This window comes from Falco cherrug, chromosome 3, assembly GCF_023634085.1.
Source record: "Falco cherrug isolate bFalChe1 chromosome 3, bFalChe1.pri, whole genome shotgun sequence".
NCBI lineage: Eukaryota > Metazoa > Chordata > Aves > Falconiformes > Falconidae > Falco > Falco cherrug.
Genome location: NC_073699.1, coordinates 62,295,560 through 62,309,807, shown reverse-complemented (window position 1 = coordinate 62,309,807; position 14,248 = coordinate 62,295,560). Strand labels below are relative to the sequence as shown.

Here is a 14,248-nt window from a genome sequence, read left to right as displayed (position 1 = left end):
TTTTCCAGCAACATTTTCTGGATGCTTTGAGTTTTTTCAGTCACTGAAATGTTTGTATACTTTTAAATGTTGTTTAAAACATAGGAATAGGTAAAATACCTATCTAGTGCCACATTTCTAGCACGGTCTTAGGATCAGCACTTACTGGGTTTGAAATTTTTTGAGCCTGAAATGTAAAGGGGATTTGAGAGGAGGGAAAATATTTTCTTCTCGAAATCACAGTCAACTGTGACTGAATGTTTTAAAACAGAAGCCTGAACTTTTTAGCTCTTTTAGAGTGTAATGCTGTTTTAACTGCTGCATAAACCAGAATATTTCTGGTAGCGTTCATGCTTTTGAACGATTTTAATATTGAATGTATTCAGTAGATCTGACATCTGATGTGCTCATAAAATTTTAGCTCTTTTGAGAGAAATTAAAAATTATTAATCAGTGTAAGAAACATGTTTCTGATTTTATAAAATTAATATTTGGACATATTTTATTTTAGGAGAAGCAGACAAAGAGAAAGCCAAGGGCAAAAAAAAGCTGTGGTGGCGGCCTTGGGTTGATCATGCTTCCAGTAGGTTTTCTCAATCATCTTACAAATATGTGGATTTAACCCTTATATCCTTGACCAGAATGAAGGCATTCCCATGACCTGTTTGTTTTATGCCTGATTTTATGATTGTGACTTGATAGAAGGCTTGTTTTTTTTAACATATGATTTCTACTTCCAAATCTTCAAGGAGTCGGTTTAATCATATTTTGAACTTCTCTGTGTTGGAAGCGTAGCTAGCTCATGATACTTTGGGCATTCTTAGAAAAATACCGTATCAGATAAACATGTACCAAAAAAGAATCTGTTTTGGCCTCAAAAGTCTCAATTCTCCCCTATCGCAAAGCACAATATATTTTAAAATGTGAAGTTGCAGGTTTGGCAAAGCATTCTATGATCAGTCATCATTTCTTCTTCATATACACACATCATACATCCTTTTTTATGGTTCATCAGTCATTCTGCTGTCAACTGTAGAAATCTGAGTACCACACTAAGGCATCAAGACTATTCCTGGGACTAGGATGTGTAGAGCTCAGATTAATATCTCTGATCACACTTTAATGTACTGTTTATGCCAGTTGTTTTTTATTTCCATTTTTTTGTGTTTATCTGAAAGCAAAAAAATCTTCAGCCTTGAGCACAAGAAATTATTAGACTGTATCATGTGTATAATTTCTGCATTATGATATTTTGTTTGTAGCCCAGTCCAGGCATGCAATAGAGTTCTTCCCTATGTTATGGATTGGGTAAAGCAAGAAAACTGAGCCAACTGCAGTCTCAAATCAGGCATTCTTCTATTGCGTCTTTATTGAAGGAGATCAGACATGAGCTATTTAATAACCTCTGAAGTTTTAAAAAATACTCAAATGTATAGCACTGATCAGAGTTAAATATGAATATCTATATTGTGCCTGGTCATTTAGTTTAAAAGAATTACTCCAAGTGATACTTTTATACATCTACATACTGCTTCATTTACCTATGTGTATTTGTTTATAACTCCCAACGTATATATTTACCAACAGCACTTAACAGAATGTCATATGCTTAATTCTATCAAGTCACAAGTAAACCGTGCCTCTATTTTTATTTTCCTAAAGGGCACACTGCCACTTTAGAGAGACCTATCCCTTTTCAAAAGTCTCAGGAAAATAAACTTTTGCCCTGTAGTTTCCTTAAGAACAACAATGACAAAACAGTTCAACACTATAATTTGCAAGTTTTTACTGTAGAATTTCAGGCTATGGTGATTTTGAAGGAATGGGATATGGTCTCTTGGTTTTTCACCACTGGTTTTGTAATAAGAACCGCTCAAAGAGAGACATTGACTTTGGCTTTTACTTATTTCACCCTCATTATTTAATATTCTTAGGTGACAACTTGCATTTTGGTATTTAAACAGTGAGCATTCTTGAAATTATTTATTGCAATAATGCAAAACCTTGTGGGAAACATCGCAGACCCTGATCCTGCAAACAGTGGTTGCCTGCCATGTGGCTTGCATCCACACTTGCTGAAGCATGGCACTGACAGTAGGTGTTTACAGGCATAGAAAGTGGAAATAGACTTATATTCCCCATCCATCCTTTTCAAAACACTGTGCCGTAACTGCAGCATTCTGCCACACATGGATGTTCATCTCAGTAAATGGGTTTGTGACTGTATATTTGTATATATTGAAGTCATTCAAGTTTGAAGTTTTATGCCAATTCTGATTTTTATTGTTATTTCATACCACTTGTTATAATTTTATTATACAGAAAGATGCATCATTTTGTATGTCATAGGAATTAAAACACAGTCATGAATTTGGGTCTGAGTAGGACAGTTGGAAAAGTGCAGGTTTCGTCATTGACGCCCACTTACACTCTCCCTTGCTGGGAAGTATGATTCCTCCTGTGTTTGTGGATTACTTACGGAGCCCCACAAAGATCAGCAGTAGTTAGGGCCACATGCTTTGAGGTCCTCAGCTTCTCCTGGGGCACAGAGTTGTGCCTGATGTAGTGCAAAAGATGGTGCTCACAGCTGTCCTGGGTAGCGCTTTCCCTCTGAGCAGAAGCAAATGATAAGATTATTCTAATTTCTCCTGTGTGACTCCCCTTCTGCCTCCTCCATCTCATCCCACAAGGAAAGCCTGCAAGTCCCTTTTCTCAGTAGAGAAAGTCACTTTTTGCAGTAGGAGAGAGGTCCCCCAAGTCCAGTCTGTCCGGAAATTACCTTACTAATAAAATCTGGTCTCTTTAGCAGTCCCTGTAGGAGACTAACACGCTTCTTATTCCATTTTAATGTCTGCAAGAATGCATTATTGCTATTCAATCGTACCTCCCTCTTTAGTTGTAAAAGAGACAACTGCTACATTGTACTGTCCTCTCAGATAGACTTCAACCTAAAAATTCTGGAGGGAGACCATTATAAATTTGTTTTCTGCCAGCTCAGGCATTCCAAGTCTGACTGGGTGCTACTCTGAACCTTTAAGGAACTGCACTGCAGTAGAGGTTTCCTCTAGATGTCTGACCTTATCCTGCTGATCTTCTGTGTGGACAATTTCTGTTGCTGACTACAAGATATTTTTTTATGAAAGAGAACTGCAGACTAGTGTTCTTAAGACAGTCGTCTCTTTAATGCATTTTAGATGGGCATTCTTAGAAGGCCCTGTACCAAATAATTAATTTGCTTGATCCAATAAATATCAAAACTTTCTTTTCCCCTCAGTTCAGCAGTCAGAACTGCTGAAGTGGACTCTCTGTCCCTCTGCAGGGAGTTCATTGATGTTAAAAGTCATAGCTAGGCACATGAGGACAAAATTCCCTCTGTGAGGGAGTTTTAGATGCTGAAGTTATGATCCAATAGAGTTCTGGCAAATTTCAGTCTGCTTACCCTGAGGTTTCCACGGTAGTTATGTGTGGTCATCTGTGCACAGGGGATCTGTGGAGAATTCAAGGTATGATTGAATTAAAGCAATTGTTACTTTCCCAGAAACTTATAATGAGGGTTAAATATAATTTTCAATATAAATTTGTATTGCTCCCTATATCCGGATTGTGTGATGTTTCATCTAAGGAACTGTTCCTTTAAATATTTCAGCTTAAATGTGGAAATTATTTACCAGTTTTCACTGCTGAACATAATGCTGTGATTTTGATTTTTCTCTTGCTCATTACCTTATTTTTCATTTCGTTTCCCTTGTTTGTTCATGTAGGCCTGTTACCATCTGAGAAATAAAAACATTGCTTCTGTTCAAGGATATAAGGCCTAGCTGATTCACTGTGCATCTTTACTGTGTTGAGGTTTCAGAATCTTTCTGAATCCATGGGCAAAAAATTAAAACTCATTTGCAATGAAGTTAATAGAATCCAAGTAATTTATTTTAAACAAACCAAGGTTTTCCATTACCTCATCAAAGCTTAAATGTTTGAAGAAAGCGTTAACTAATACCATCCAGTTCCATAGTTTAAAGGATGCCTCAGCATTTTAAAGAGAAGTTTGTTATTTTTTGTCCAGTGGTACTGTTCCTGTAAATTCATTTACTTACCTGCTGGGCTTTTTTTACTCCCTCAAAAAACCATCAGTTCCCAAAAAATTATGACTTAACTGCCGGTTTTTTTCTCAAAAATATAACCTAGTAACTTGATATACATCAAGCTTTTTCTTTACACTTTCTTCTCATGGTGACATTTTCCTTAGTTCTTGTATATTTCTCATTAATGCCCAAAGTATCTCAGACTAACATCAGATAAATTGCCTGAGACTTTTTCATCTCTTGCTTCTCTGTTTTCATCTCTCCTGGTTATGAATTTTTAAATGACTAGCTGGCTGTTCATAGGTCTTGTGGCAGTTAAGAATAGAACTTTTCAGAAAAATAAGAAAATATTTTGTTTCACTTAGTGGTCAGAAGTGGAAATTATTATTTGTTTGAGACGGATAGCGAAGAGGAAGAGGAAGAGGAGAAAAAAGAAGAGGAAGAACCTCGGAAAAAATCTGCATTTCAGGTACTTTATGGTAATTTGCTTTCTAGGTGACATCTGGAAAAAAACGTAGGCTTCTCATAACACAGGCATATATGTTAAAGCAGCCAGGACATCTAAAGTAGACCTGAAAAGTACTGAAAATTAAATTTCTTGCCAACTTCAAATTCAGTTGGCCTGTTTTAAGTATTGCCAGATTCCTACAGGAACTATATTAAGATCGTATTCTCATCCACTTATGTCTGAGGAAAACAAAAATACAAAAGCTAAGAATCTGAGATTTATTTTTTCTGCACTGCAATAAAGACAAATGAAGATGCTGACTCGCCTCTGGCACTTCTGTACAATGCCTCAGTGGTTTTCTGGGTTTGAGTAATGTTATCATTCCATAAAGGAATGATCCCAAAAGTAAGCAACTTTTCATGGAAAAGAATGCATACCTTAAAAAAATATTTATTTTTTTTTTATTATTGATCCTAGTGGACCAGAGAAATGTATCCTTGGGTTGTAAAGACTTTAATATTTAAAATTACAAAAGGAGACCACATCACTTTCTCTCCTTTCTTTTTCAGGATTAACATATAACATGTTATAGGTTAATATGTTTGCATTTTAAGTGACAGGCTATGTTGAAGTAAAAGGAGATATTGTAATGTTAAAAAGATAGCTGAAGTTTCCTAGCTGCTTTCCTACACATGGACTGGTTGATGTTAGACAGTACTATGTATTGAATCCACAGGCTTAAATGAAGAACTTGGGTGAAGAAGTTAGTGAAATACTCATACATATAAGTTTGCTTTAATCTTCAGAAGATTAAAATTTTACTTGTTGAAGAGTTTTCAGACACAGCACAGAACTTTTTGCAGGTTTGTAACTTTAAAAGTTTAAGCAACCAGGTAGCTTTTTGTAGATGAGTATTCCCATCTAGGTGCAAACTCATGTCACTGCAGAACTGGTCCATTACTGAAAGCCTGACCCAAGCAAGAGCAAGAAACTGCCTCCGTGCTCTTTGATTCCTTGTACCAATAGCTTTTAAACAAAGCTTCCCAGACTAGTTCAATTCAGTTAGTAATATTTTATTTAGTTCATTGATACATTGTGCCTTTAGTTTATATACTTATATTACATTACCAACTGATTACATTTGTTAAACTGCCTGGGAAAATTTTTTCTTGACCTTAAAAAAGACAAAACAATTCTGGATTGAAAATAATGTGATAAGTAAGTGTTATTTTCTCTTATTACACTAATTTTTTGTGTATTTTGCATTTAACTCACCTTGGACCATAAAAATGGCTCATGAATTTCTAGGTCATTTTTCTCTCTGGTTTTCATGCAGGTATAGAGGAAAGTTTGCATTCTTGTTTCTCCTGATTTTTTAAAAAATTGGTGACAACATTTTGTTCAGATGTGCTGGTGCCAGGCACTGAGATTTTAAAGAGTTCTAAACCAGAGGTCAGAAGCTAATAAGATTTTTTTCATTTACTGTGGGTTTTGGGGGTTTTGTTTGTTTGGTCTTATTTTTTAAGGCTCAGTCCTGAAACTATTAATCTGAGGCTGGAGGATCTGGTCTTTATTTCAAAATTCTAGTCAGATGTTCTGTATAGGTGGCCAGCTCTGCAGTATGTGCAATATGAAGATGTTGGATTGCTTTATATAGGAGGGGAGTTGTACAGAACAGGAAATCAGTTTTGTTTATGAAAAACTTGTCCTTCATTGGTCATCATACGTATTTCGTCTTCCATCACCTTGCACATAGTCTTAATAAAAGTATTAGCAAACTGAACTTATTTGTTGTAGAGCCTGCTAAAGATATTTTTAATTGTTGATTTTTATGTTAATGTGAATTGTGTGCAATAGTCACTTCAAGAGTTAACGGAGATTTTATTTATTAGAGAATGCAGGCAGTTTAGAATCATCTTAATAAAATTTTATTGTGAACATCACAAATTATCTTTTTTCATATTGAAGTCTATGAATATAATTTTGTTCTTAATAATCTAGGTACCATAATTCAGTTATACTTTTTATTAATATTTTCTTGTTTTCTACTAATTGCTCTTGCTTTGTCCTTCTTTATAGAGAGCTATTGGGAAATTTGCTTCAGCCATTTTAGCCTTGCCAAAGTCTGTTATTAAACTACCCAAAACTATTCTTCAGTATTTAATCAAAGCAGCAAAGGTACTTGACATTTTGCGAATACTCAGTATGTGACCCATCCCATAGTTCCTAATGTAATGTATTACTTTGTCCTCGTCTGCATTTTTCCTCTTACATGAATGATTAAAAGGATTAATGACAGCCAAAGCTTCATTCCTAGTAAATGCAATGCATTTCATACTTCTGGAGTCATTAACCCACACAAAAAGTGATCTATGTTTTTTCAAGTACAACCCCAGAGAGAAAATGCAGACCCAAATTCTCATTTTCTTCTGATACTGCTATAGAGGATGGTCACATCAAGTTGCATGTATCTTATGGACACCGTGGTAATTGATCTCAGAAAGCTGGTAAAATGTTTGTAAAACACACATTCTGCTCCAAAGCCCTTTTTAGCTCTCTACTTTTCTGGCCTTCATAATCATAAAACCGCTTTGTGCATCTTCTTTCTTGTCCTCCTTGGGTACATTTAACATTTACTACTTTTGAGAGCATGGTGTATCATTTTACACTCCATATATGTAACAGATTACTCACAAGAAGTGAGCATTACACACTGAGCTTACCAGCTCCAAAGCCTAAAAGATACTACATTTAAAGTTTGTCCAGTGGTAAAAATCTAAGTAATACATATGTATGCACTCAGTCAGCTCTTAAAAATATCCAATGCTTAGCGTAATGTAAGTAGTTACATTAAATTTATTAATCAAATGCCTTTTTTTTTTTTTTTCATTCTTACCTTCTACCCTCTCTAATTTCTTTATTCACACTAAGACTGTGGCTAGCATACAGCTAACTGTTCAACAGCAGGTGTTGACAGTTTCTGCCTTTCAGTAATACAGTATTAGTTCACTTAAGGATCACCATTCCCCCTGACCACCTTCATTAGAAAACACCTATTACAAATCGAAAAGAAACCAGTGCCTCTGATCCCACACATTTTCTTATGTGGTGCTTGCTTTGAACAAGTCAGACATACAAAAGTAAATGTACAGACCTTGAGAGATTTGGAAGAGGACTTTCTTATCATCAGTACCAAAATAATTGCCTCTCCATTTTTGTATACATTCACAAAGCAGAACAAAGTATTATTCCCTTTTAAAGTCATTTAAAGTCAGTTTGACAGTTCAAAAAAAAAAAATCCTTTAATATTCCAAAGCAATTTGTGTATGCAAATTTAAAAAATATAAATAAACCAAACAGAAATTTTACCATTCTGTCCTATGAGGGGCAGTTCCAGCTTCACTGAGATACGCGTGTGTTGCCGTCATTGTCTGCATGTTTGTCTTGTGAATTAATAGACCTGTTTTATTTTCACCCTCATGCCTGCATCTATGTGATTCCCTACCCTGTCTCTGTTACCAGCCTGTGTTGCTTAGAAATAGAAGACAATGCAGTGCCAATTGAAGATGATTACCATTTTTCAATAAAAACTATAAAAGGAACAAAAGAACATCTTTTGTCCTAAAGAGTTGTGGAGAGGATAATTTATTGTTATTCACATGTTATGTCATATAGGGAAAGAAGATATGAGTGTTACTGCTTTTATTTTGTAACCTTCCTTCACAGCTTGAGCAGAACTATTCAAAAAGTTACTTTTGGGTAAATGCCCCCCCCCCTTCCCGCCACTGCTATAACAAAGATATTTTGGGCCACTTCCATGCTTCAGGTAGTCATACAAGTTAGCAGACTGTTGATCTGAGTGGGTGCTGTGAGCAGGATTTGGCCCCCTAAAATCCCCTTGATATATATAGGTAAGTATTACTGTCTTCATTTTACAACTGGGAAAACTGTACCAGAAGGATTCATGACTGACTTACATGAAGGAACAAAGGGAGCCACTGTCAAAATCAGGATGAAATTTGAGGAATTCCTGACTGCCAGGTTGGGACTGTGCATAGATAACACGTCTGTAAACGTTCCACTGGGATCTGCAGAGGGAAAAAAAATACCTAAAGTATGAAACCTGTGCAAGTACAAATACCTGTACTGAGATATCACTACGTCTTTTGATGCTTTAGTTAGTTGGTTGCAGCACTTTCTTTTAGTTTCCATTAATCTGCATCTTGCCTGTAAAATGATAATGTAGAAATACAGAATTAAATGGAGAGATTCAGGTGAGGTAGCCCATATGCACAACAGAGTATTAATTCCCAAAGTTCAGAGCATGAATTTTTGTGGGTTCTAATGAAACTTGGTTCACCCACAAATGTTTTCACATTTGGTTTTATGCTAACAAAAATAGCACATGAAAACTCAGCAGATCTGCAGGGGAGGTGTTTGATTTGGGATTCAAAATATTTCCCGACCCCTACAGATCTGAACGAGTTTACTCAAACTATATAGTCCTGCTTGTGGCTTATTCTGTGGCTTACTCTCAAAACATGAAGAACCTTGAAATAAATGAGTTTGTTCCTTCCAGTTTGTTTATCAGGCCTGGATTACTGACCCCAAAACAGCACTACGACAGAGGCGCAAAGAGAAGAAAAGTTTTGGGAAAGAGAAGCGAAGGCGAAAAGGTTCTGGGGATGGTAGGTAGACTTCAGTGTTTTTAAAAATACAGTGTTCACTAGACTGCCTGTTGTTCCTGGTAGTGAAAGGCGGCTGAGCTTTAGAGGGCAAGTGCTCTCAGTTCTGGCTAAAAAGTGGAAAATTTACTTGGCTGGCTGTTTCTCCCAGCACCAGCCCATGAGAAGGCCAGCCAGAGCTGTGGTCTTCTGTTCTACAGAACAGACCCTGGGGGAGATAAAAGAGAAGAGGGGCTATGTGTGTTTTCCGTGGAGGGTCAAGACATGCACCCAGAACTTTTGCCAAATACAAAGACTCAACACATTGCAGAAAACATCAGCTATATGAAAGCATTTGTGGGAATACTTGCAAGAGAAAGCCATAACCCTGTAAATGTATAACTTTATAAATCAAATAACCTGGTAGTGAACAACGTTCCTGCAGAATATGGGAGTGTAAATGCCAAGTGTTTGGTCAGTATCAGGCAGAGGTAGGACATTACTTTTCACTCCCTCACCTTATGAAAATTTTTATCTTACTCCTAGGTTTTTCTAGGGTTGCTCAAAGTCCCTCATTTTGATGACAAATTAATGTGTGTTCCCAGAGAAAGTTTTGTATGAGACAGACTCAGGTTTTGTGTTGAAGGACTATTTCATGAGAAAGTTCCTGAAAAGCCATAGTTTGAGTGGAGCTGTAAGAGAAATTCAATGAAATAGCCACATATCACTTCTTTTTGCCATATGTCCTGTATTAATCCCTAATGAAGCTTGAGTTGATATTTGGGGAAAGATATCAAGAAATGTTTTTCACTTTCCATGCTGTACTCACTGAGGAACCCAAATATCCATGAACCTCTAAATTCACAGTCAATTCAGCAGGTAGCAAAAGGAAAGCATACAGATTTTATACAGTTTTGCTGGCACTGTAAAATCACTCATGCCTTTAAAAAAATCAGTTTATAATTGGGTCATATCTCTTCACCTTTTTCTTCCTTTTTTAAACAAGAACAAATAGAAATTCAGAAGCCTTTCTGGTTGGTATAGATGGGGGAAGAGAGGGGCTCATTCAGGCTGAATCAGCTGGACTTCTCCATTTGTCGTCTTCACCCATTGAAAAGAGGGAGCTTTACAATTTGACTGCTGCCACTGAAGTCATAACTGCAGTTACTGGGTATTAGGTAGAAGGAGAGTAATTTGTCTGTTCTTCAGTTCTGCCTGTAGCTCTACATCACTTTTCTGCTGCAGGCCTACATAAAAGCAAGTGGTAGTTTCAAACCAGCTCTGCTGCTTCATTTCAACCTGAAGATCCCACTCATTCATTTGGGTTTGCTGGGTCAGAGGCAGGCGATCAGAGCACTGGTCTGGTTGCCCTTTGCAGAAGTTGGAGAAATGAGCTCGAGTGTGAGCCAGTGAAAGGTGAGGCTGAGAAATTGCCTGGGCTCATGCCAACAGATGATCTTGCGCAGCACCCTGTGTAGCAGAAAATGCCACTGCGAATCACAAGAGAAGGGTGGTCATTCATGAACATCTTTGCTGACAGGGTTGTCCCCTCACTTGAATCCTTTAGAAATGGAAATGTGATTTCTGTTTAGTGGTAGGTGAGGAACCAGCCACTACTGCTTAGTAACTGTCGCATTTTCTAGCCTGAATGGCATTTACATCCACATTTCTATAAGTATCCTTACTGTTTCGTGCATTGTTTTTGATAGGTGGTACTGATGCGGACTGTGAAGACAGTGAAGAGGAACCTATCAAGAAGAAATCTGATGGACCAGGTATGAAGGCCGAAAGAGGTTTTCTCTGCTGTTAAAATGCAGTTGAGACCAGTGGTGTAAGCAGTGCATCACAGAGAGCATTGCTGTGATCCCAGGCTTGCATAAAAGCCACAGAATGAACTCTAAGCTGAGAACTTGCTAACTACATTCAGGTTTTTAATTGCCAGATTTATAAGTCCTGAGCATAGGAGCTTCTACATCTGGACTATTAGCTACTGCACTGATTCTCTACACACTAGTAAATACGTCTGCAGGCTCAGACTTGATCACTTGCTGTATATTCTCCTCATAGAACAACTTACGCCTAAGCTTAGCTTCCAGTCCTGATTGCATACAGCCCTGCCTGTTAAAATCTCCATTGATGTTGAATGTCTGTAATGTTATTATTGGCACAAAGACCTTGTGGTTTTTTCAGTGTGTTTTAGCAAGGTTAGTATAAATCTTTTGCCTGGTACTCACCCATTCAGCAAGGTGCAATAATTTCCTCTCAAAAAATGGGATTTTCCAGATCTTAGCCATTCTCATTCATAGTCAGACTTAAGGATGCTCTGTACAATAGAAGAAATGCCAGCAGTTTGCAAGATCTTGCCCATATTGGAAGTTTTCCTACAAAGAAGTGTAATAGATCATAAATCTAAGCTTGGCTCTTTGTTTCTAACTGGAGTAAAAGAAGAAAAGAGACTCTTAAGTAAGTCGTCATCATGGCTTGATGTTGCCTTGAGTGCTCACTTGCCTTGAGTGAGACTTCGTCTTCAAAAGCTGTTTTTCTTCTCTATTTAAAATTCATTACCACAGTTCCAATTAGAATTGTATCCCTAAGTGAGCCACAGGATAGAAGGTGTTAAAAAGATATGGGAGATGTCATTTCTTTCTCACAGGAGCAGTGGTCTCAAATAAGCAAGTTACATTGCTGTGGGGTTTTTTTTGGTGGGGTTTTGGGGACATTTTTGTTTGTTACTGGTGGTGCACCTGCGGTAAAACACTGAGTTGAATCACTGAAACACATCTCTAGGGAAATACTACAGAAGCTTGGTGCTACACAGAATTTAGGGAAAGAAAAGGAGGTTTATACTTAATTTGCATTGGAAATAGTCAATTTAAGGTGCTTTATATTTTGATTGAAATAATTCAGTCATTCCTAGGTAAAATTTGTTAGATTGTTGAAAAAAATCAGATGGTAATAGTTAGTGAAGCATTATTATCATTATTAACCTTAGATCAAATCCTGTCTCACACTCCCAGGCAGAGAGGAGTCTTTTCTGCATTTGACCCTTTAAGTTAGAATAACAATGTGCAGAAAATAAATATTTGTTTCCCTTTTTGAAGATGTTTAGATGCAATTGATCCCCAAAAGATTATTTTTAAAAAGTTTTTGAGAACAGCAAAGCTGCCAGAACAGCTACAGCATCATTAAAAATGTATGCTAAAATCGCCTCCATCCCAGAAAGAAAAATGACCTTTCAGATTAGAGTGGAAGTGCCTGGCAAAGCACTGTGGTGAGACTACGGCAAGCCAGTGATGGTCAATAATAAAGACAATTTTAACCTGAGAGCTGCAATTCTCCTGAAATCAGTAGCAGAAATTATATATTAGAGAGGAAGAGTATGGATTAAAAAAGAACATTTATATGTTGTGTATTTTTGTGTGCCCTGTTTTCCTTTAACCTATTCATAATATTATCAGGAATTCAAAGGAAATGAATGGTCCTTGAAGTACAAACAACCTTACATTTAATTTCCAATGTCAACATTTCCTTAGCTTCAAGACCTGCACGTTGAAATCGGAATTAATAAAATTTCAGTAGATAAATCATAAAATATCTCCAATTCTAAATGACATAGAAAAAGCCTGGAAAAAAGAGCAAACTACTGTTGAATATAGTTTTGTGACCAGGTGAAGGGGGCTAAATGCTCTTACATTGGAGATACCAAACCATTTCCTTGGCATTGCTCAGCCAAATGATACATACTGCCATTTCAGAATCAACTTGACAGGAATGTACCGCTAATGTTTTTTTTTTTTTTCCTTAGTTTCTGTCCACACGTTATGTGCGTACAACCCTGCCTGCACACCCAGAGACACGTGCATGTTCTTCTGTAGGAATCTTTTTAACTTCATCTTTGCATTCTTCATAAGTAATGAATGTGCACTCCACAAAGTTTTGCGTGCCATCTTGTGGTACAGCTAAGAAGTGAGGTTGTTAAAAGCATCCTGCTTTAGCACATAGGTTGGCTCCTTAGTACCTACTTCAGACATTTTGTCCCTGCATGGCAGCTTATTGACAGTTTTCTAATATTTGTTAGTCTGGTTACTCTAAATTTGATCTTTATAGCTAGTGCTCTAGGATTTGCAACCTAGCAGGGACAACTAGCTTTGGAACTAGCTAGCTGGGAAGAATTTTTTTTTACATTACATTACATTACATTACATGACAAAGAAAATTTTTACATTACCTTACATTACAAAGAAATTTGTACAACACCATGTAAGAACTGTAGTGTGGTGTGTATGTTTGTGAGTGGAAGAGAAATAAGCTGAAAGTTCTGCTTTTTGGCTGAGAAGTGCAGTTGCCTATGATAAAAGGCATTACTAAAATGAGAAATTAAATTGACACAGCTGTGTTGAGCAAAATAAACTACTATTGTTGGCATAAACCCATAATCCCTACTCAGGGGAAGGTGTACTGTTTTGTCAAAAAGGTGCAAGAGTAATGTTTGATAAATTACTTACATGATTTGTCCTAGTTGGGCTAGTTGATTGGAGATCACTGATGACACAGTGCAGCCTATTTTAAAAAAAGAGAGGCTTTGGAAACCATACAGAGAGGTGTGTCTAGGTGTTTGGAAAACTGAAAGAGGTTCAGAGGCTGTTTGGGCAGGTTAGACTTTAAAACTCAGCTAAGCGATGTTCAAGCACAAAAGGCAAACTGTGCAAAGAGAAACGCACGCAAGTACCTAGACAGGTAAGGGGCTCAGCTCAATACACAGGCTGAGCAGCTGTTGGGATCACAGGGGCTGGGGGTGTTGAATAGCTCTCAGAAGATGCCCAGATCTTTGGGTTTTGTTTTACAGACTTATGCAAACGTCTCTCTAAAATCAGGGGCTGTTTATATGACTAGCAATTTCAGGACCAGAGAGTTATGGGGTGCAAAAGGGATTCCAGATGATAAACCTAGACATGCAGGCAGGAAAATAGCCCAGACAGCCAAAAGGCATCCAGCCTTCAAAGGTTCCTTACTATGATAGGGCCTTGCAGCCTAGATTATTATTATTAGACAATAAAGGAAAAATGAATCTAACT

The 14,248-nt window shown here is 37.1% G+C and overlaps 1 protein-coding gene across 17 annotated transcripts in view; it reads left to right on the top strand.

Moving 5' to 3' along the window:
* The window catches only part of PIEZO2 (piezo type mechanosensitive ion channel component 2), a 315,029-nt gene that overhangs the window by 263,804 nt on the left and 36,977 nt on the right, over positions 1-14,248 (top strand). For 11 of the 17 annotated variants that reach the window (XM_055705165.1, XM_055705169.1, XM_055705178.1 and 8 more), the window contains 5 exons: positions 491-562; positions 4,427-4,530; positions 6,589-6,687; positions 9,089-9,197; positions 10,883-10,948. In XM_055705165.1, coding sequence (XP_055561140.1) covers positions 491-562; positions 4,427-4,530; positions 6,589-6,687; positions 9,089-9,197; positions 10,883-10,948 — 450 coding nt within the window. The remainder of the gene's footprint in view (positions 1-490; positions 563-4,426; positions 4,531-6,588; positions 6,688-9,088; positions 9,198-10,882; positions 10,949-14,248) is intronic. The other 6 variants (XM_055705177.1, XM_055705173.1, XM_055705176.1 and 3 more) reach the window with 2 other exon arrangements.